The 25265-nt window shown below is 38.4% G+C and overlaps 1 protein-coding gene across 1 annotated transcript in view; it reads right to left on the reverse strand.

Moving 5' to 3' along the window:
* Positions 1 to 3361: 3361 nt before the first annotated feature.
* Positions 3362 to 25265, reverse strand: part of psmc6 (proteasome 26S subunit, ATPase 6) — a 29601-nt gene continuing 7697 nt past the window's right edge. Inside the window, exons 9-14 of the mRNA XM_028821464.2 lie at positions 25098 to 25221; positions 23743 to 23804; positions 23473 to 23593; positions 18617 to 18697; positions 4281 to 4352; positions 3362 to 3849 (exon numbers count right to left, since the gene is read on the reverse strand). Coding sequence (XP_028677297.1) covers positions 3731 to 3849; positions 4281 to 4352; positions 18617 to 18697; positions 23473 to 23593; positions 23743 to 23804; positions 25098 to 25221 — 579 coding nt within the window. The 3' untranslated portion in view covers positions 3362 to 3730. The remainder of the gene's footprint in view (positions 3850 to 4280; positions 4353 to 18616; positions 18698 to 23472; positions 23594 to 23742; positions 23805 to 25097; positions 25222 to 25265) is intronic.

Raw genomic sequence — 25265 nt, forward strand, 5'->3', positions numbered from 1 at the left:
GCATACATACATAAGACCACCCGCTCATGCTGATCTGCATGGCTGCAACCCTCCATGTCCAATGAGGTGAAAAGCACTTCATTTCCTCGACAGCTCCACCTTTCCCGTTTAGCCCGCTCAATCATGAGGTGTCGGAAGATTTCTGATTCATTCGTTCATTCATTCATTTTCTAACCCTCGTACTGATTTATGTGTGTCTGTTCCTGTAGACACAAGTGCAAGGAGCTAGAGGAGGAACCATTACATCTTAAGACAAGCCCATTCTCACATGAAAAGTGTTAAAGTAGCCCTCTTTCGCACTTTAGAAAGATCAATCAGAATCCCAAGGTTTCTTCATCGTAATGTTTTGTGATTTAAACCAGCTTATGATAAGCAATAATTATGCCAAAATACAGTTTTGTGTTTATATGAATTCCTTTTGAACACTTTGAAATCGTTTCTTTTTTTCTTGTCCGGTACCTCCTGATTTACTGGTACGAGACAACCCCCCCATATAGTATACTGTACACTTCCACTCTTCTTGATGGCTATTTATCTAAGACGTCCAGCGTTTTGTTGTTCTCCTATATTTTTGCACCTTTAGTCCAAATAGAACTCAAACTTTAGCCCGTTTTTGGACCATATTTTGTGTAGGAAATTACACCCATATGTTAAAGAGTAAAGCAATAGGTGTCTTCAGCAAAAAGGTACAGAAGGACTTGAAGTTGTGTATGCCACATCAGCTGGACTAAGGGGTTCAACCTCCAACGTGATACGAGAGATTAAAGTAACTCCTTTTCACAATAAATGGGAATTGGTCATTTAGGCATGTGATTGTGAATTGGTCATTTAGGCATGTGATTGTGAATTGGTCATTTAGGCATGTGGAGTGTCTTTTTTTCGAGTTGGCTGATCACGAATATGATGTTTTTCATATTTGATTCTTTACCAGTGGAACAAGCTCTCTTAAGAGCTACCACCCAAGTAGGGAAAAATGGCAAATTTCAAACATGTGCATGAGAGGTACTGCTTTAGACAATTTCAAGGTCCGTGATTAATACTATGATGCTATTTTTAATTTGTTTCATTACAATTGAGCATATTTAGACTTTAAACATTTACACTTAAGTGCACATCTTACCATTTCAAATACCCGACACAGCTATTCTTATTATATACTTCTTATCAAGTAAATCTTTACAATTTTAATATGAATACTACTAATTTGGGCGACTCACGCTCAGACTTTTTTGAAATGTCATTTGGATTTTAAGATATTGCCGAAGTGCTGAGATGATTTACATGGGGGTGTAGTCCACCTTGTGAGTGCCTGGTCATGGGGTATCAGGCTTATAGAGTGATTGATGGTACCTCAAACAAACAAGTTAAAAGTTCAGAAGTGGATTTAGTGTTGGGAAGTAGGATGACAGCTGGGATTAAGAACTGTCATAAAGTGTGGTTTTTGAGAGTTACTTGTGGATAGTAGACTAGGTCTACTGGGGAATCTTTTTATAGGTAGCAATAGTAAGGAGGAAATGTGGTTAGCCTGAATGGAATCTGGACATACAGAATGGAACTGACTATTGTCAGCTATTGTTGGATAAACATTAAAATGGAATGTTTTGACTTTTGCTGTGTATTAGAAAGAGTCGAATGTATCACGAGTATTCAGCAGTTGTTAAGTCTGTGTAGGAGTAGTTCTAAAAGAAGTAAAAGGGAAAAAGAAGCAAAGTGGAGCTAGTAAATACATTTTAGTTAAAACAGGGCAGGAAGGTAGGATCTGATTCTGGGGATTCCTTTGTCACATTCCAGCATTAGTGACAGTAATGTACTATCTTCTTAAATGGAAGAGTCACTTTGAAGAATAGCAAAACTGGATGTGCAGAACTTTGCATGGCACCCAATAAAGACAGTTTCCTGGAGTTTGAACTGTGTCAAAGTGTTTTTTTGTTTTAACACAATACAAAAAATATTTTCATTGTCCTTTCTGTCAATTATTTATATCAGGTCATTTTAGGTGTTGTTCTGGAATTGACTTAAATTGTAATATTTTAACTCTAGAATTTCCTTTATTCTGCCCCCTCAATCAAAAAAAGGGCAGAACAACAAGATAGGTAACCACAGTTTTGCAGTGCCTTTCTTAACAACACTCCTTATAATCACATTTTCTTTTAAGAACTTGTGCAGATACTATATTCATATTAAAACTTTGCTCTTGATTAGATATTAATGTTGATTTGTAATGAGTCTCATGTCTGTTTCTATATCTTTTCTTGATTGTGTGTATCTCTTTCATGGGTATCTTCACTGTTTCTCATTACTTATCCTTTTTTGCACCCGTCTCTGTTTCGTTGTTTTTAATATATATTTCTTCTTTACCTTTGTATACCAGTTTTGTCATCCATAGCTCTTTTTCTTACTCACTCACTATAATTTTAGCTTAGTTTGACTGGGGTCAGTTTCTAAATCAATTTAGTGGACTACAAAGGTTACATTTTGCTTCCTCTGCACCAATTGTATAAATTCTCTGGACAGCTACATTATGTACCCTTATCCATCCATCCATCCATTTTCCAACCCGCTGAATCCGAACACAGGGTCACCCTTATTCACATCTATATTTGTGGCTTGCCCACTCTATGACATTTTTCCACTCCACTGACTAATTTGAATCACTGAGTGTAGGTGTTGAAGTCACTTTAATTGGTTTGGGTATCTTCTGTATGCATGTTTCACTTTCACAAATCATACTGCACCTTTCAAACCATGTCAGTTTTATTTACTGTTATTTCTTAGCTGGTTAAAATGGAATACATTTTTTGGGCATTGAAGACTGAAGGTCCATACATTATCCACCCCACTTAATCAAGTTCAGTGTCACAGGGGGTTGGCACCTATTCCAGTAGCACAGGATTCACTGAAGGAACTGTCCTCAGACAGAGCACCAGTCAGTCACTTGGCATATTCACTGTCAATCACAAGTACACACATCTTTGGGAAAACCAAAACGCTCACAGAAAAACGCGCACAAGCACAGGAAGAGGGTGTAAGCTCCACCAGACAGTGTGCTTCAGTAGAGAGAGTGCAACTTCCTATTCTTGCACTCTACATTGCTCTTTTCTTTATAAGGGTTTGAATTCCTCTTGATTTCAGAATTCACATTCCTTGCTTGAGAGATGGCATCAGTCAAGATATGGCTTCTTATTGACGAATAAAAATTGAATTGCTCCAGGTATTTCAGTCGTCTAATTATTGATGTTACAAAGTGAAAAATCAGCAACATTTATTAAAGATTGTTAAAATAGTTTTAGTTAAAAATTGTTACCAATAAAAATAATTATGCACCAAACCCCTAAACATGTAAATGACTTGCACATAAACATTTCCTTTGAACATTTTTATTTGAGTCTTTGGATGTGGGCAAACCCAAAGAATCGTAAAACCATATTATCAAAGTCTTTACTGAGGACACTTGATAATAAGACTGATAGAAACAAAGAATGAAAATACATGCTACAGTGAAAACATTTCAAGACATTTATGGCTTTTACTGCCAAGAGCCAAAACCAAAAATGTGGATCATTATACTACAAAACATTTCTGAATATTATCTTTTTGTACCAAGGCAAGTAGTTTGCTATAATGTAAATGAATACATTTATAAAGGTGTGAAGCAAACTTTACTTTTTTTTTTTTTTGTTTTAATCAAAGTGGTACAGCATGCCCCGATATCACAGTGGAATGACAGGTGTTATACAGGTTTGTAGTCTAGTTTAGACTCTAGCTTTTTAGAGTCTGCCACCTTGCGAACAGCTTTCATGAAGTCTTCTTGTGTCACATACTCATGGTCTGCACGGATTGCAAACATGCCTAAAAATATATATATTCAACAGTGTTTAAAATGTGTCAATATCTTCACAAAACTTCCAATATGTAACTAAACTGTTGCTACTGTTAAAACAGCAATTCAAAACATTAAAACATTACTATGATTAAAGCTGACGTAATTACCAATTATATCAAAACGTTTTATTCCATTTCTGTTGCCATCTTCCCCATAATGCAAAACTAATTTTTATACACCCAGCAAGATTTTTGTTATGATTTAAGATTTGGTATTTAACTTCAACATATTTAAATACTGTCATACAATGTGCCACAAAAGATTATTTAAAATGTTTTTGGCCTTGAAAATGCACACCATTGAGAATTCCCTTTACTTAGTTGACATAGTACCTGCATTAGTCATATTCTATACATTCTCCCTGCCCCTACTATATACCAGTAACTTGAATACATACCTGCTTCTGTGCATACATTTCTTAGGTCAGCACCATTAAACCCATCAGACAGTTTCACAATGGCTTCGTAATCTGGGAAGAGACCACATCACAAAGTCTGACAATTCAAACAAATAGGTACCTCGTCTATTGCTTATTCCTGTAGAATGTTTTAGGTTCTAGTGATTTACATAGCAGGGTGCATTTCGCTTTTCTGCTGTACAAATAACTGCAGGGTCACTGGGAAGAGTGAAGGATGAGACTAAATTGTTAGTACTGTAGGTAGTTGCTTGGATTAATTTACTGTTGTTGCTATGCAAGCATAGTATAGCCTACTGGTGGAAATAAAAGTTGGGACTAGATTATTGCAATAGTTCACCTTACACTAATCAAAATAATACTTGAAAAATAGTTTAAATACATCACACTTTGGCAATCATATTAATGTTTTAATACTGAGTATAGTCAGTTTGAGGCCCTGTCCACATGGACGTCTGAACTGATGGTTTTTCCTGTCATTTGTAGTGTTAGGATGACCATGGATTCACCACTTGCGTTCAGCTGGATGCGCATTTGGATGGTATCAAAAAAACATTGCATGCAGCTTTTTCTTGACATCAATTTCTGCCAAAGAAAACATCTGTATTGTGTTTACAAGTCCTTCATTTAATGTTCTGGAAGACTGGATATGTCCCATAATTACATTTCAGTGTGTATATATATATTATATATATATATATACAGTGGAACTTCGGTTCACAAAGGTCTCGGTACACGTACAAATCGGTTTACGACCAAAAAGTTCGCCAAACTTTTGCCTCGGTTCACGACCACACACTTGGTATACGAACAAGCCAGGTTCCCTTTCAGTTTGTGCATGTTCAGTCTCTCCCTGTGCATTTCCTGTGCAGCAAGCAAGACAGAGAGCGAGAGTGCACACACACAGGCAGCGAAAGAGAGCCACGCACACACAGGCAGCTCACGAGAGAGAGCCGTGTGCACACACACACAGGCAGCGTTGAGCAAACACACAGGCAGAGAGAGAGAGAGAGAGAGAGACAGACCTGCACACACACAGGAGTGCGAGAGAGGCGCGCACACACACAGGAGCGCGCTACAGAGACACACACACAGGTGCTCCAGGCTCCCAAAAGAGAGAGCGAGCGAGAGAGGGAGGGAGGGACGCATAAGGTAGAGAAGGCTTATTTTTGTTTTCAGTTCTGTTTACAGTGATCGGTTCATAGCCTGCATTGTTGCAATGTTACTTTTCTTGGTGGTTTATTAAATTACGGATTTTTCAAATGTTCATTTTTTCCCCTGTGCTTAAAACTCATTAAAAAAAAAAAAAGTGTTTTTAGCGAGTGGTTCCTAGCACTATAGCGTGAACTATTGCAGTTAGTTTTCTCTGTTGTTCAAGGTTTTCTCAGTGTTATTCAATGTTTTTACATTTAGTTTACTATTACGCTGTGCATTCTATGGTATAATTAACTATATTTGTGCTTAAAAATTAAAAAAATATATATATATATATTTACATACAGTTCGTACGGTCTGGAACAGATTAATTGTATTTATATACAATCCTATGGGGGATGTTGCTTCGGTTCACGACCAGAGTTTTGGAATGAATTATGGTCGTGAACCAAGGTTCCACTGTATATATATAGTAGACCCCCGCGAAGTTGCGGTTCAGGGTTCGCGGACTCAGTCATTCGCGGATTTTTCCTTAGAACCTAACTATTAATTGTTAGCGGGAAAGCGGAAATATCCTCTGCAATTTTTTATGGCTTTTTTCGTGGCAATACTGTGCTGTAGAGAGAACAGAAAGCAACTGCTGAGGGAAACACGGTTTGGGATGCTGAAAGTAGCCAATCTGAGAGCATTATTCATTTCTCCTTGCTGCTGATTGAGTGTTGCCACGTGACACGTCTCCAGGGGCCTCATGTATAAACGGTGCGTACGCACAGAAATGTTACGTACTCCCGTTTCCACGCTCAAATCGCGATGTATAAAACCTAAACTTGGCGTAAAGCCACGCACATTTCCACGGTAACTCATACCTTGGCATACGCAATTTCTCCGATCGGTTTTGCAGACTGGCGGCACCCAGCGTCAAAGCAGTGCTACTGTTCCTGTGTGGTTACCCTTTCTTTCTTAGATCCACATTCCTGACGCTGCTTTATAAATACACTGAAACTAACTGCATATTGTTTATTAGTGTAATGCATCTGATTGTAATTAACCTGCAGCAATATAATGGTCCAGGGAATAGCCACAGTATTCCAAATACCATAACAGCTTTAGCGTTGTAACTCTCACTGCATCTTCTTCTTTCAGCTGCTCCCGTTAAGGGTTGCCACAGCAGATCATCTTTTTCCATATTACTCTCGCAGTATTTATATCACTGTATCTGAGTGGGGAATCACAGCAGCAGCTGAAATATCGGTATACAGCATGAAGCAGACGCTGCCTGAGCCATTGCAAAACGCTTTATAGAGACTTCCCAGTACGGACTTCGCGGTTTAGAAAAGGTTTCATCCCAAGAACTCTAAACGCACTCAATCAGTCCATCAAGTGCCCCTTGTAGAACTGTTTACTTATAAGTACAATCACCTTACTGTAAACTTGCACTACAGTTATAATATTGCACAACCTGCGCCACTTTATAAAGTGCGTATTTACATATGATGACGGTATTCATTTTTAACATGAAATGCAGCAAAATATGTTGATTATATTATACAGCTAAAACTGTAACTTCATTTAAATAATCTGTATTGTTAATAATTAAACATGTGAGGACACGGTGCCACAGCGCTAGCTAGCTCAGGGATTGTTCCTGCATTGCGTTGTATTCTTGCGCTGACGCGACACTGGAAAGATAGATGGATAGAATAATTAAACATGTACTACGAAGATATTTCGATGTTCCTTTAAAGTTTTGAAGAATCGGTGTTCTAAGCTTACAGATGACTTAACGTCTATTATAGAGCTGACTGTGTGGCGATTGGTCATTTGGAGAAAGAAAAGTAAGGACAGGAATTGGAGGCTAGTACGTTTGAAAGAGACAGTACTTCTGTAATAAATTATTTCATCGAAGGTCGCACATGGCGCAGCAAGCCTCTTGTGTGAGATATGAACAATCACTGCGCCACTGTGTTCCCATGTTTAATAACATGCTTTCATTCCTATCATCATGAAAATGATATCACGTGTACATCTCAGTATTTTAATTATTCAGAGAGCTGTAATATCACGAATGTAATGGATTCTGTGTCCTGTCAGAGAAAGAGAAAGAACGGAAGCACGTAGTGATTCACATACATAGAGCACATAGAAGATCAAATACAGAACAAAGCATTTAACGTGCTACTTGAGAAACTAGTAAAATAAACGATTTTAAGATGAAGTTTATGATGTTCTACTTTAATGGCAAAATAAACTACGTGAAATTTCGAGATTAAAGTTGACATTTCGTGCTTTTTTCCCCACTGTGTGCCTATTTTTTTTCTGTACCCTAATAAGCTTTCATATGACACTCAGACAGTGGGCTACGACTTGCCTTTTCACGGCCACTTTGATATGTGATTTCTTTTTTATTTCGGGCACTGTGCGACTTTGTGAACTTGGATCTTTCGAGTTTCTCCGACACTCTGTCACTTGATCAACTTTCTTTCGTGCGCCACCACCATCTACCCAAAGCACCATGATGTTCCAACAATGATGGATGGATTAAAAGCCAGAAGTCTATATGACCATCAGCATCAAGTGACTCCGTGAAAAACCCGAACTACAAAGAGGACTATTTCATTTATGTTAGGTAGAATGCCCAGAGGGGACTGGGCGGTCTCGTGGCCTGGAACCCCTACAGATTTTATTTTTTTCTCCAGCCTTCTGGAGTTTTTTTTTGTTTTTTCTGTCCACCCTGGCCATCGGACCTTACTCCTTTCTATGTTAACTAATGTTGTCTTATTTTAATTTCTTATTTTGTCTTTTATTTTTCTTCTCTTCATTATGTAAAGCACTTTGAGCTACTTTTTGTATGAAAATGTGCTATATAAATAAATGTTGTTGTTGTTGTTGTATACCACTGCTTAAACCAACAAATAGTATGTTTTTCCTTTTCCTCCACTTGGTATTCGCTGAAATTCTTATATTTTCCCCCTGTGCTTTTCCCATTGTCTTTTCACAGAAGGCTATTTATATTGATTTGCATATTGAAAGAGGCGTAATTCTGGGAGGAGTTGGGGTGGGACAGAAGGCACGTGCACGTGCGTTACTTTTCACGCTGATCGGGATTTATGTAGTGGAAGAACGTGAAAGTTTGCGTGCGCACAGATTCCCGCATCTGGATTTTTCTCTGCGTATGCACAATCCCGCTTTTGTGCTTACGCCATGTTATAGTGTGAGTTCTACGCACGGCGTTATACATGAGGCCCCAGGTGAGTGGGTTTACCACTGCTGAGGGAAACGCGGTTTGGGATGGTGAAAGTAGCCAATCTGAGAGCGTTATTCATTTCTCCTTGCTGCTGATGGAGTGTTGCCCTGTGACGCATCTCCAGCTGAGTGTCCTCGTGTTCTCCATTTTGTTATTGTTTTCATTTTGTTTTTATTAAAACGCATAAGATATCCTCGAAACGCCCTGCACCTTCTAAGGCTTCTGGCTCTGAGCCTAAGCGCCAGAAGCAGTTTAAAACACTCCAGGAGAAGGTTGAACTACTGGATTTGCTCTGGGAACTAAAAGGTTATGCTGCAGTAGCGCGCCACTATGGCATTAATGAAAGCACCGTACGCTATATATAGAAAAACGAGGCAGCGATCCAGAGTACCGTTGCTGTAAGTTTCTCTGATAGTGCCAAAAAGGGTACAACCGTAAGGAATAAAAATATCGTCAGGATGGAATCTGCCTTGGCATTGTGGATTACCGACTGCAGGAAGAAAAACTTCCCCCCTTGAACGGTAACATCATCTGTGAGAAAGCACGGAAATTGTACCAGCAGTTCGCTACAGGAGACAATGTAGAGGGTACCGAAGAACCGCAACCAGGACCATCAACAGCACTGGAGTCTTAAGATTTTCAAGCCAGTAAGGGTTGGTTTGATCGTTTTCAGAAGCGATTTAGTATTAAAAGCATCTCTCTACATGGAGAGGCAGCTTCTGCTGACAAAGAAACTGCGGAGAAGTACCCCAAGACATTTAGGCACATCATAGAGGAGAAGAGATACAAACCTGAACAAGTTTTTAACATGGATGAGACTGGCTTGTTCTGGAAGAAGATGCCGTTCAGAACTTACATCATGAAGGATGAAGCCAAAGCTCCAGGGTTTAGGGCACAGAAGGACAGAGTGACACTTATTATGTGTGGCAATGCTGTGATGAAACCTGGCCTCATCTACAAATCAGTGAACACTAGGGCCCTTAAGAACAAAAATAAAAACCTGCTGCCTGTCTTCTGGATGCACAACCCTAAAGCCTGGATTACCAAAGTCCTTGCTTCAAACTGGTTTCACCAGTGCTTCATCCCTCAAGCCAAGGAATACCTCCACGACTTAGGCATTGACTTCAAGGTGTTGCTTATTATGGATAATGCTGGCGGCCACCCTTTGGATTTGTATTACGAGGGAGTTCAGACTGAACTCCTGCCAACACCACCTCCCTCATCCAACCTATGGATCAAGGCATAAACCGTGCCTTCAAGGCTCTTTATACTTGGATTTCTCTCCAATACCTTGTGGATGCAATGGACGCGGACGAGAATTTTACATTGAAGGGTTACGGGCATAACTTTACAATCACGACGTGCCTGTCAGTCATCCAAGCTGCTCTTAAGGAGATGAAAAAGGAAACCCTCAACGCCTGCTGGAAGAAGCTGTGGCCAGAGTGTGTCTATGACAACAAGGGCTTATCACCCGAAAACATTCAGCATGACGCTGTCGACAAGGCCGTGGAACTGGCAAAGATACTGGGTGGCAAAGGTTTTGACGGCATCACTCAAGATGAGGTGAACAACCTTATCGATGCCCACTCTGAACTCCTGACGGACGAGGATTTGAAAAGTCTGCCAGCGAAGAGGAGGAGGAAGAGACATCCAGTGCAAGAGGAGCAGGGCCTGACATTGGAAAGTCTGTCCCAGATTATTCGGACATCGAAGGAGTTACAAGGGATGATTGATGCATGGGATCCCTATATGGTTCGGGCTCTCACAGTTAATAATGGCATCGATGCTGCCATTCAGACATATAAAACGCTCCTCGCCACCATGAAGAAACAACGACAGCAACTTCCCATCACAATGTTCCTGAAACCTATAAAGAAAAGCCAGCACGAAACCCCACCCGAAAAAGACCCATCCAAAGATACGACTCCTCATGAAGCGCCTGTAGAAGAGGTGCCACCCGAGGAGTTTTAAATTCTCTGCATCGTACTGCACAGCTACTTCATCTTCATCATCAATATCATTCATCATTGGTGAGTACCCATACATTTTACTGTATTTTAATTAAATGAAATTATTATGCATTTACTCTGCTTATAACAAAGAAAACGACAGCGCATACCAAAGAAAACACGCTTGCATGAATTATAGTACGTATAGCGGTAACATCGGTATTTTACATTCTAGCACCGCGGGAGACATAGCAGTACAGTACTGTACAGTATACGGGTTTACCTTTACATTCTGTTTTTAGATAATATATTAAAGTAATTTTTTAGGTAATGTATTAAGCTGAGTTTGCAACAAAATTAAAGTGCTTTGGGGGCATACTGTATTTTGGATTTAATCTATTAAAATAGGCATTTAAAAGGCATTTTTTAACCATATCCAAAAGTCGCGGTTTTTCACAATTCGCGGGTGCTCTGGGAACATAACCCCAGTCAGACAGTCAATCCAGTAGCAGAGGCAATGTTTTCTCTGCCTACGTCAGGAAGATTTTTAACACAAGGAGGTCAATGTTTAGATCTAATAAAGCCAACTGATCAATATTTTGTGAATCTAATGAAGGATGAACCTTGAACCCCACAAGATAAAAATACTCATAATGATGTCAATTAAGAGCCACAACAAAACACAACTTAAACACCTAGGTCGTTCAGCATGCATTCATTTAACCAGAATCTGAACGTCCATGTGGACAGGGCCTTAATATTCACATCGCTAGACTCGGCTTTGTGGTTCTCCGTATAAGCCTAAGCAAAATGCAGGATTATTCATCTTTTCATTATAATTTGAGACTTATTTCCAACTCTGTTAGTATTATGCTTGAAAACACCTATTGTCACCAACAAAACAGACAGTTTTTTGTCCAGTATGAGTAACCTTTTAACTTTGAATGTGTGATGCTCTGTGCTGCAGCAATCTCCTACTCAGCTGTACAACCATGCAGTAATTTAGGGCATATAACTTTTTAAGGATGAACGTATACCTCACCTCACATGTGAAGAGACTCTAGCTTGCACCTGCAAACACTGTATATGCTATATATATATATATATATATATATATATATATATATATATATATATACATATATACACACACACACACATATATATATACATACAGTGGGTACGGAAAGTATTCAGACCCCCTTCAATTTTTCACTCTTTGTTATATTGCAGCCATTTGCTAAAATCATTTAAATTAATTTTTTTCCTCATTAATGTACACACAGCACCCCATATTGACAGACAAAAAAAAGAATTTTTGAAATTGTTGCAGATTAAAAAAGAAAAACTGAAATATCACATGGTCCTAAGTATTCAGACCCTTTGCTCAGTATTTAGTAGAAGCACCCTTTTGAGCTAATACAGCCATGAGTCTTCTTGGGAAAGATGCAACAAGTTTTTCACACCTGGATTTGGGGATCCTCTGCCATTCCTCCTTGCAGATCCTCTCCAGTTCTGTCATGTTGGATGGTAAATGTTGGTGGACAGCCATTTTTAGGTCTCTCCAGAGATACTCAATTGGGTTTAAGTCAGGGCTCTGGCTGGGCCATTCAAGAACAGTCACAGAGTTGTTGTGAAGCCACTCCTTCGTTATTTTAGCTGTGTGCGTAGGGTCATTGTCTTGTTGGAAGGTAAACCTTCGGCCCAGTCTGAGGTCCTTAGCACTCTAGAGAAGGTTTTTGTCCAGGATATTCCTGTACTTGGCCGCATTCATCTTTCCCTCGATTGCAACCAGTCGTCCTGTCCCTGCAGCTGAAAAACACCCCCACAGCATGATGCTGCCACCGCCATGCTTCACTGTGGGGACTGTATTGGACAAGTGATGAGCAGTGCCTGGTTGTCTCCACACATACCGCTTAGAATTAAGGCCAAAAAGTTCTATCTTGGTCTCATCAGACCAGAGAATCTTATTTCTCACCATCTCAGAGTCCTTCAGGTGTCTTTTAGCAAACTCCATGCGGGCTGTCATGTGTCTTGCACTGAGGAGAGGCTTCCGACAGGCCACTCTGCCATAAAGCCCTGACTGGTGAAGGGCTGCAGTGATGGTTGACTTTCTACAACTTTCTCCCATCTCCTGACTGCATCTCTGGAGCTCAGCCAAAGTGATCTTTGGGTTCTTCTTTACCTCTCTCACCAAGGCTCTTCTCCCCCGGTAGCTCAGCTTGGCCGGACGGCCAGCTCTAGGAAGGGTTCTGGTCGTCCCAAACATCTTCCATTTAAGGATTATGGAAGCCACTGTGCTCTTGGGAACCTTAAGTGCAGCAGAAATTTTTTTGTAACCTTGGCCAGATCTGTGCCTTGCCACAATTCTGTCTCTGAACTCTTCAGGCAGTTCCTTTGACCTCATGATTCTCATTTGCTCTGACATGCATTGTGAGCTGTAAGGTCTTATATAGACAGGTGTGTGGCTTTCCTAATCAAGTCCAATCAGTATAATCAAACACAGCTGGACTCAAATGAAGGTGATCTCAAGGATGATCAGAAGAAATGGAAAGCACCTGAGTTAAATATATGAGTGTCACAGCAAAGGGTCTAAATACTTAGGACCATGTGATATTTCAGTTTTTCTTTTTTAATAAATCTGCAACAATTTCAAAAATTCTTTTTTTTGTCTGTCAATATGGGGTGCTGTGTGTACATTAATGAGGAAAAAAATTAATTTAAATGATTTTAGCAAATGGCTGCAATATAACAAAGAGTGAAAAATTGAAGGGGGTCTGAATACTTTCCGTACCCACTGTATATGTATATTATATGTGTATTATATATATATATATTATGTTGTGATGGATGGCCGGCTACATATTCCGGCCCTCACCCCCAGGAGGAGCTCTCCCGACAGCATGATCGTGCCCCGAGTTCCAGCAGGGCCTCATGGACTATGTAGTGTTTATACACAGCCCTGCTGGATACCTTGGGGGCCACCAGTCGTCGCTGTAGGGGGGCTTGTAGGCTCTTATGTGCCCTATAACCTGGGAGTATGTCACGGTCACGTGACAGGAAGGAACGATGTGCTCTTGGGTTGAAGAAAAGGACTGTTTAACCTGACCCGGAAGGAATAAGGAACTGTGGACTGATTGGACAGGAACACCTCCGGGTCAGGGTGTATAAAAGGATTGTGGGAAAGCCCAGACACTGAGCTGAGCTGGGAGGTAGGAGGGCGAAGTGTCTGGGCGAGGAGGAAAGAGTATTATTTGTAAGAGAATTGTGATTTATGAGTGTGGAGTGGAGGGTGCTTTGTGCACGGTATAGTAGAAAAATAAATAGTGATTATACTTTCACCTGGTTTTCAGAGTGGTACCTGAGGGTTCAAGAGGTGGACCACACCTCTATCTGCTACAATATATATATATATATATATATATATATATATGATATATATGTATATATGTGTATATATATGATATATATGATATATATATATATATATGATATATATATGATATATATATATATGATATATATATATATATATATATATGATATATATAGATATATATATATATATATATGATATATATAGATATATATATATATATATATATATATATATATATATATGATATATATATATATATATATATATATATATATATATATATATATATATATATATACACATACACACAGTGGGGCAAAAGAGTATTTAGTCAGCCACCAATTGTACAAGTTCTCCCACTTAAAAAGATGAGAGAGGCCTGTAATTTTCATCATAGGTATACCTCAACTATGAGAGAGAAAATGAGAAAAAAAAATCCAGAAAATCACATTTTCTGATTTTTAAAGAATTTATTTGCAAATTATGGTGGAAAATAAGTATTTGGTCACCTACAAACAAGCAAGATTTCTGGCTCTCACAGACCTGTAACTTCTTCTGTAAGAGGCTCCTCTGTCCTCCACTCGTTACCTGTATTAATGGCACCTGTTTGAACTCGTTATCAATATAAAAGACACCTGTCCACAACCTCAAACAGTCACACTCCAAACTCCTCTATGGCCAAGACCAAAGAGCTGTCAAAGGACACCAGAAACAAAATTGTAGACCTGCACCAGGCTGGGAAGACTGAATCTGCAATAGGTAAGCAGCTTGGTGTGAAGAAATCAACTGTGGGAGCAATTATTAGAAAATGGAAGACATACAAGACCACTGATAATCTCCCTCGATCTGGGGCTCCACGCAAGATCTCACCCCATGGGGTCAAAATGTTCATAAGAACGGTGAGCAAAAATCCCAGAACCACACGGGGGGACCTAGTGAATGACCTGCAGAGAGCTGGGACCAAAGTAACAAAGGCTACCATCAGTAACACACTACGCCACCAGGAACTCAAATCCTGCAGTGCCAGACGTGTCCCCCTGCTTAAGCCAGTACATGTTCAGGCCCGTCTGAAGTTTGCTAGAGAGCATTTGGATGATCCAGAAGAGGATTGGGAGAATGTCATATGGTCAGATGAAACCAAAATAGAACTTTTTGGTAAAAACTCTACTCCTCGTGTTTGGAGGAGAAAGAATGCTGAGTTGCATCCAAAGAACACCATACCTACTGTAAAGCATGGGGGTGGAAACATCATACTTTGGGGCTGTTTTTCTGCAAAGGGACGAGGACGACTGATCTGTGTAAAGGAAAGAATGAATGGGGCCATGTATCGTCAGATTTTGAGTGAAAACCTCCTTCCATCAGCAAGGGCATTGAAGATGAAACGTGGCTGGGTCTTTCAGCATGACAATGATCCCAAACACACCGCCCGGGTAACGAAGGAGTAGCTTCGTAAGAAGCATTTCAAGGTCCTGGGGCCTCATGTATAAATGGTGCGTACGCACAGAAATGTTGCGTATGAACGTTTCCACGCTCAAATCGCGATGTATAAAACCTAAACTTGGCGTAAAGCCACACACATTTCCACGGTACCTCATACCATGGCGTACGCAATTTCTCCGCTCAGTTTTGCAGACTGGCAGCACCCAGCGTCAAAGCAGTGCTACTGTTCCTGTGTGATCACCCTTTCTTTCTTTGACCCACATTTCTGATGTGGCTTTTTCTGACACGGCTTTATAAATACACTGAAATTAACTGCATATTGTTTATTAGTGTAATGCATCGGATTGTAATTAACCTGTAGCAATATAATGGTCCAGGGAATAGCCATAGTATTCCAAATACCATAACTACTTTAGCTTTGTTATGCTCACTGCATCTTCTTCTTCTTTCAGCTGCTCCCGTTAAGGGTTGCCACAGCGGATCATCTTTTTCCATATTACTCTCACTGCACCACTCAGAGTATTTATATCACTGTATCTGAGTGGGGAATCACAGCAGCAGATGATCGGAAAGAGAATTATCGGTATACAGTTTCAAGCACACACTACCTCAGCCACGGCAAAACGCGTCAAAGCCTGTACGGACCTCGCTTTTCAGAAACAGTTTCATCCCAAGAACTATAAAAGCACTCAGTCCATCAAGTGCTCCTTGTAGAATTGTTTATAAGTACAATTACCCCACTGTAAATTTGCACTACAGTTATAATATTGCACAACCTGCACCACTTTATAAAGCGCGTATGATGACAATATCATTTTTAAGATGAAATGCAGCAAAATATGTTGCTTATAGTATACAGATAAAACTAACTTCATTTAAATAATCTGTATTGTTAATAATTAAACATGTGAGGACACGGTGCCGCAGCGCTAACTAGTTCAAGGATAGCTCCTGCATTGCGTTGTATTCTTGCTGGTGCCGACGCAACACTGGAAGGATAGACGGATAGAATAATTAAACATGTACTACGAAGATATTTCAATGTTCCTTAAAAGTTTTGAAGAATCGGCGTTCTAAGCTTACAGATGGCTTAATGTCTATTACAGAGCTGATTGTGTGGCATTTGGGTATTTGGAGAAAGAAAAGTAAGGACAAGAATTGAAGGTTAGTACGTTTAAAAGAGACAGTACTTCTGTAATAAATTATTTCATCGAAGGTCGCACATGGCGCAGCAAGCCTCTTGCGTGAGATATGAACAATCACTGCGCCACCGTGTTCCCATGTTTAATAACATGCTTTCATTCCTATCATTATGAAAAAGATATCACATATACATCTCAGTATTTTAATTATTCAGAGAGCTGTAATATCACGAATGTAACGGATTCTGTGTCCTGTCGGAGAAAGAGAAAGAACGGAAGCACGTAGTGATTCACACACATAGAGCACATACTATAGAAGATCAAACACAGAACAAAGCATTTAACGTGCTACTTGAGAAACTAGTAAAATAAACGATTTTAAGATGAAGTTTATGATGTTCTACTTTAATGACAAAATAAAGTACGTGATTAAAGTGGATATTTCGAGATTAAAGTTGACATTTCGTGCTTTTTTCCCCCCCGTACCCTAATAATCTTTCATATGACACTCAGACGGTCCACTACGAGTCGCCTTTTCACACTGACTTTGGTATGTGACAACTTCTTTTTTATTTCGGGTACTGTGCGACTTTGTGAACTTGAGCTTTCAAGTTTCTCCGACACTATGTCACTCAATCAACTTTCTTTTGTTGATTATACCACTGTTTAAACCAACAAATAGTACGTTTTTCTTTTGCCTCCACTTGGTATTCCCTGAAATTCTTATATTTTCCCCCCATGCTTTTCCCATTGTCTTTTTCACAGAAGGCTATTTATATCGATTTGTATATTCAAATAGGCATAATTCTGGGAGGAGTTGGGGCGGGACAGAAGGTGCGTGCACGTGCATTACTTTTCACGCTGATCTGGATTTATGTAGTGGAAGAACGTGAAAGTTTGCATACGCACAGATTCCTGCATCTGGATTTTTCTGTGCGTACACACATTCCCGCTTTTGTGCTTACGCCATGTTATAGTGTGAGTTCTACGCACGGCGTTATACATAAGGCCCCTGGAGTGGCCTAGCCAGTCTCCAGATCTCAACCCCATAGAAAACCTTTGGAGGGAGTTGAAAGTCCGTGTTGCCCAGCGACAGCCCCAAAACATCACTGCTCTAGAGGAGATCTGCATGGAGGAATGGGCCAAAATACCAGCAACAGTGTGTGAAAACCTTGTGAAGACTTACAGAAAACGTTTGACCTCTGTCATTTCCAACAAAGGGTATATAACAAAGTATTGAGATGAACTTTTTTATTGACCAAAAATTTTTTTTCCACCATAATTTGCAAATAAATTCTTCAAAAATCAGACAATGTGATTTTCTGGATTTTTTTTTCCTCATTTTGTCTCTCATAGTTGAGGTATACCTATGATGAAAATTACAGGCCTTTCTCATCTTTTTAAGTGGGAGAACTTGCACAATTGGTGGCTGACTAAATACTTTTTTGCCCCACTGTATATGTATGTATATATATGTATATGTGTATATATATATATATATATATATATATATATATATATATATATATATATATATATATATATATATATATATATATATATATATATATATATATACTACAATGCAATATATATAATTCTGACAAGGTTGCTGAAATGATAAACAATATGTGATTAATCTAGCCCTGCTGAAGCACGTAACAATAAATACATGATGCAGCTCTTAGGTTATAGATTACTGATTATTTACCGTTGCACTATGATAGCGATTGAGTACAATGAATTACTCCATGTATAGAAATATGTTAAGACTCACAGTGTCCCACATTTATAATAGACCAAGAGGGAAAGACAAAAAAATATTACAAGAATGAAAACAGAGAGAACTAACAAATTAAGTTGCAACTAATTTTTTCTTTCATGTGCATACCAATCAGGTTGTACTCTGAATTTGTTTACAATCACATACTAATGGCTGATTTGTTAACTCATTACAAAGCAATATTTAAATTAGTTCCCATAGGTATGACAGTACCCAAACCACTCACCTATTTCTCCATGCTTTGTGATAGGTCCGGAATGAATTTTCAAGATATCAAGACGGGCTTGTTCATTGGGCAGCTCAATGTCTACAAGGACAGTAAAAGTGACCTAACATGTTACTCATTTGGCAAAACACCCCAATGTAAAACTGAATCATTCTTCACTATTACTGTAGCTTTTCTTCAGATTTGTAAATATCTAAAGCACCTAAAACATTCATACATGAGTTCAATACTGAAAGTGAAATAAACAGGTAATAAACAGTGCACAATTAATGTCAAAGTTTAAGATCACACTTCTGAATAAGACAGTTGAGAAAAAGTATTAAAAAAATACATTATATGAAGTTAAAGATAGTTTGTATGATACTAATATTAATCTGCTAATATACCTTATTTAAAATAATTCTGTTGCAGTAATGTGCATATCAGCCTTGGACAACTTTCCAAGATTTTACTAAGTCAAATAAAAGCCAATAAAAAAGGAATGAAATATGCTGAAGAATTAAAAAAAATTAACATCTTACACATGTAAAATATTACTGTAATGCAGAGGTGACCACACTTTTTCGGCTTGCGAGCTACTTTTAAAATGACCAGGTCAAAATGATCTACCTACATTAAAAATGATATACAGTCATATGAAAAAGTTTGGGAACCCCTCTCAGCCTGCATAATAATTTACTTACCACTGTTATCTTTTTTGTTGAATGTCTTTCATTTCCTAGGAACATCTGAGTACTGGGGTGTTTTTCAAAGAAAAATTTTTAGTGAAGCAATATTTAGGTGTATGAAATTAAATCAAATGTGAAAAACTGGCTGTACAAAATGTGGGTCCCCTTGTAATGTTGCTGATTTGAATGCATGTAACTGCTCAATACTGATTACTTGCAACACCAAATTGGTTGGATTAGCTCGTTAAACCTTGAACTTTATAGATAGGTGTGTCCAATCATGACAAAAGGTATTTAAGGTGGTCAGTTGCAAGTTGTGTTTCCTTTTGACTCTCGTCTGAAGAGGGACAGCATGGGATCCTCAAATCAACTCTCAAAAGATCTAAAAACAAAGATTGTTCAGTCTCATGGTTTAGGGGAAGGCTACACAAAGCTATCTCAGAGGTTTAAACTGTCAGTTTCAACTGTAAGGAATGTAATAGTAAATAGAAGGCCACAGGCACAGTTGCTGCTGAACCCAGGTCTGGCAGGCCAAGAAAAATACAGGAGCGGCATACGCGCAAGATTGTGAGAATGGTTACAGACAACCCACTGATCATCTGCAAAGACCTGCAAGAACATCTTGCTGCAGATGGTGTATCTGTACATCGTTCTACAATTGAGCACAATTTGCACAAAGAACATCTGTATGGCAGGGTGATGAGAAAGAAGCCCTTTCGGCACTCATGCCACAAACAGAGTCGCTTGCTGTATGCAAATGCTCATTTAGACAAGCCAGATTCATTTTGGAACAAAGTGCTTTGGACTATTTATTTGGTCATAACAAAAAGTGCTTTGCATGGTGGAAGAAGAATACTGCATTCCAAGAAAAACACCTGCTACCTACTGTCAAATTTGATGGAGGTTCCATCATGCTGTGTGGCTAGTTCAATCACTGGAGCCCTTGTTAAAGTCGAGGGTTGGATGAATTCAAACTAATATCAACAAATTCTTCAGGATAATGTTCAAAGTATCAGTCACAAAGTTGAAGTTAAGCAGGGGTTGGATATTCCAACAAGACAATGACCCAAAATACAGTTGGAAATCTACAAAGGCATTCATGTAGAGGGAGACGTACAATGTTCTGGAATGGCCGTCACAGTCCCCTGACTTGAATATCATCGAAAATCTATGGGATGATTTGAAGCAGACTGTCCATGCTCAGCAGCCATCAAATTTAACTGAACTGGAGAGATATTGTATGGAAGAATGGTCAAAAATACCTCCATCCAGAATCCAGACACTCATCAAAGGCTATAGGAGGCGTCTAGAGGCTGTTATATTTGCAAAAGGAGGCTCAGCTAAGTGTTGATGTAATGTCTTTGTTGGGGTGCCCAAATTTATGCACCTGTCTAATTTTGTTATGATGCATATTGCATATTTTCTGTTAATCCAATAAACTTAATGTCACTGCTGAAATTCTACTCTTTCCATAAGGCATGTCAGATATTAAAAGGAAGTTGCTATTTTGAAAGCTCAGCCAATGATAAACAAAAATCCAAAGAATTAAGAGGGGTTCCTAAACTTTTTCATATGACTGTATGTATATATTATGTACACACACACACGAGTATACTTTATATATAAAATATATGTTGGCGTACCTTGCATAACTGAATAACCCTTATGGCACAATAACAATTCAATACATTTATGGTCACTACGGTATTTGGACTTAATAATCTTCATATGGGAAAAGGCTGACTTGCATAAATAAGTAGAGCCGAATAATGCAGTTCAAGGAGGTAGCACATTTCCTCATGTTTGGGTACTTTTCCTCTGTGAGTAAGTTCCAAAACTGTCCATGAGCCCCAGACTTCAGCTGAATGTCATCCTGTAGTGTCAAAATCTCATCCTCCACTGTAGAGGAGTTTTAGGTGAAACAGTGTTGCAATTTTTAATGCGAGTGAATCACCTTTAACATCTTCCCTAAATGGATAGCACATAAATGTAGTGATTGGCTGAAGTAAAGCAAAGTCTTGAAACCGTCTGTCAAAGTCTGACAGACAATTTTCAATCTGCTCTGTGTAGCGTATACTGTCAAGTTGCGCACACGCCTTCCACTGCGTCTCCAGTTCTGACGCGAGGTTTTGGATGTTCCCCAAATCATGGCGCTACAGCTTTGAGGACAGATGTTACATTTTTCGTTTGAAAGCATTAACTGAGCTAATCATATTGACCATGGTTTTGTCTTTTCCTTGCAGTTGTAAATTAAGCTCATTCAACATGTTGGTCAGATTGGTAAAAAAAATGCCAAGTCTAGCAGCCATTGATCGTCATTAAGTTGCTTGTATTCCGCATGTTTAATGACAAGGAGAAACTCCTTTATCTCCAGCCAGGGGTCTCGAAATCTCAGCAGGAATTTCCCCCTAGCCATCTGCCTCAACAAAGGCCTCTTTTATCATTTCTCCATCTTGGAAGAACTTCTTATGCTTAATGATCGAGTGACTCACCCGGAACAGTGCTTTGGTATCTGCCTTTGCTTTTGAATTCAGCCGAGTGAAATATGATGGCTGTCTGATTAACTGTGATTTTAGTTCTCTCACCTTTTTCTTTCTCAGATCGCGTTTTGGAAGGAAGTCAGTTTCGTAGTTTTTATGAACAATTCGAAAGTGCCTTTCCACATTTTCCTTACTTGGAATAGCAATGATAGATTGACAGATCAGACAAACGCACTTTGATTGTGACATTGTGAGAAAAAAAATTCAATTTCACATGTCCAGCCCCCCCACCAATTTTTTTTTTCATATCCCTTCTTTAGTCTATATAAATTGGAAGGCTAACTAGATCACTTAGATAGCCAGAGTTTTGCAGTAGCCTCGTGCGTTTGATTGTGCGTGCGGGATGACCCATGTGTTAGAAGAAAAGAGATCTCAGACTGGCCGCCCTGTATATCAATCAAGTGGCAAATGCCATAGGGAGGATATATGATAGACTAACATCTAAAAAAATTTTTTTGAATGCAACGCAATCTATTTGCACTACCTTTCCAATCTACCGGTCGATCGCGATCGACGTATTGGGCACCCCTGCTGTAATGGTTAACCTGCCTGACCTTACTTGACACCAGTATAAAGGTACTCATACAGTCTTGCCTAATACCAATACAAAATAACAGAAACAAATATATTATATTTTAAATTTGTCAGGTATTACAAAAAATGTGCATTACATCATATAATTTGTTTTCAATAAAGAAAACAGAAAAATATACAAGCCAAGTAACACATTAAAATTCCTTACAAGAAAATGAAATGATAACTTCGTATTTTTCAAGCTGATATTTTTTCTTCACAATCACAGTATATAACAATTTGCCACTTGAAATTGTGTCTTTTTTATTTTAAACATACCTTGTCTGTTCTTGCAGTTTACAGTGGGGCTGTAGGGTCCAAAGGTGAAAGAAACAACTTAACAAATACATGGGTAACTGATGTTCTAAACTATTTGAAATTGGAATAAAATTAAATTCTCACTTTAAGGATTTTTTATATATATATATATATATATATATATATATATATATACTTGTGCTTCTGGTAGATGTTCTAATATAATGCTACATTTCCAAATATGATTGCAAGCCATTTGGGTGCCTGGGAAAGTAAAGCAGCCTCAAAAGCATGATGCCCTCCTTCACTATGTTTCAAAGCTAGAACGAGATTGTGGATGGCATGGGTCTTTAGAAAGCCTTCTGTGACCATTTTCAGCTTAAACAGTCTTATTATGTTTCATCTGAGGTCCTTCAAAATCTGTTTTGGTCATTCATGACATGAGACACTTCATCAAATCTCTGCTGTGAAGTCCAAGACACTTAAACTGTTGCAATTGTTATCATGGCAGGAAATCATAAATCCAAACTTAAATGTTATTTAATTGATTCAAATGCCTGACCCCAATTATACTCTCTTACACATTCCTGTTAACATTAATTTTTAACAATATGTTCATGCCTACCTGATTTATACAGCATTATTTGAACATATCCTGTCACTGTTGAACACTTTGGTATTTCGGGGGGGACAGGGTTGGGGATGTAGGAGGTATAAATAAAATGACCTTTAGTATATTATATTTATACCTATTTCCAAAGGTTTTCAAAACAGTTTTTACATCCAAATAGCTAAAACTATAAAATGTAATCCTTACGAATCTTGCGATCAAGTCGGCCTGGACGTAAAAGTGCAGGATCCAAAGTATCAGGTCGATTAGTTGCCATGATCATTTTCACTCTGTGAAGGGTATCAAAACCATCCATCTGGTTCAGCAACTGAACAGTTATTTATGAGAAAAGAAAAAAAATTATTAAATTAAGAATAATGCCATACACGGTAAATATGCACAAAGAGTCTTCTTCCACAACCTTAATATAACTTTGGTGGCAAAGGAGGGAAAGAGACAGAATAGCAAATAACCTACCTCCATCAGAGTCCGCTGTATCTCTCTGTCAGCTGAAGTACCTTCAGAAAAGCGCCGACCACCTAAGATGAATTGAATTATTAGCAGACACAATTATAGGTAAATAAAAGAAACTATCAAATTTATTAGACATGATACTAGAGTATCCTTCATAAAACGTTGTCAAATTAAAGCACCTGAAGATATGGAGACAAGTAAATTATTATAACAGAAAAAAACAGGGTAAACAATTTAAAAATGTAAATTATTTTATATATTGTACATATAACTGGTGCTGAACAATATAGGTAAAATTTCATATTGCTAATGATTTCAGTACAATGTAAGTTTTAAAAATATCAAGCATAACTAACAAGCAATTATATCTTGATATAATAGCGAGATAAGTTCTGTTCAGTGTCTGCATTTTGCCTCTGCTCTGAATCTGAAACACCACCATGTTTGATATTAATTTTTTCAGAAAAAAAAAAACCTTCCTTTTCAGGTCTATTCATTCTTTTCAACTAATTATTGACTTACACTATGTATTCTTAACAGGCACTCTGTTCTGGTTCTAAATGTGATCAAGGTAAGTGTACATTAGATAGGTTTTGCATTGCTTCATATGTTGCAGCAAATATCTTAAGTCTCTGAATAACAGTTACTGTTAAAATAGCATACACTCTTTACATCAATTGTACCAATGGGACATTTTGCTTCAACACAGTTACCCCATGGTATCACTTTGTGGAATGTGATTTATTCTCACTGTTTGAAATCTACAGACTAAAACAATGGTAAATTCTACATCAGGTTTAGGGCAACCTGTATATGTCTGTTCTTCAAATATGCTCCTTTATCTAGCAGCAGTATAACAATATATTATTTTCCTGTACAATTCCAGACATCTCACTCCCAGATAAACAGACATCAGCTGTGTGTATTTTGTGTCGGACTTCAGCTGCCTTGGTGAGGGATGGGATATCAGGCTACCTGCCTGCGACCGACTGACACATTTGCAAAACAAAGACAATATTGGTACGCAGTGATGAGGACGTGTAAGTAAAATTAAGGTGGCCCGGCATTACGAATATTTTCACAAGCTTCTGGGATTCTAGTATTCAAAAACCTAACTGAAGCATCCCTATTCCAGTACAGTGGAGAATCAAAGCTAACACATAAAAAACAAATTCACAATATGTGTCATGATGATATTGCACTTATTCATATCCAGATTCTTATTTTGGACGTGGTTAATGCAAGTCCTAATACACATAATGACAAAATGAAATATATTTTAAATAGTTAGTCAAGCTACAATTTTATAATAAAACATTATCAATACTATATATTATATTAATGTTAAACTTTCTTACCAATTGCATCAATTTCATCCATAAAAATAATACATGGTTGGTGATCTCTTGCATAGTTAAACATTTCTCTGATCAGCCGTGCACTTTCTCCAATGTATTTATCAACAATGGAACTGGACACGACCTATTTGTAGAAATTACATATGCAAAAACCTAGATTTAATTATC

This window comes from Erpetoichthys calabaricus, chromosome 16 (genome assembly GCF_900747795.2).
Source record: "Erpetoichthys calabaricus chromosome 16, fErpCal1.3, whole genome shotgun sequence".
Classification (NCBI taxonomy): Eukaryota; Metazoa; Chordata; class Cladistia; order Polypteriformes; family Polypteridae; genus Erpetoichthys; species Erpetoichthys calabaricus.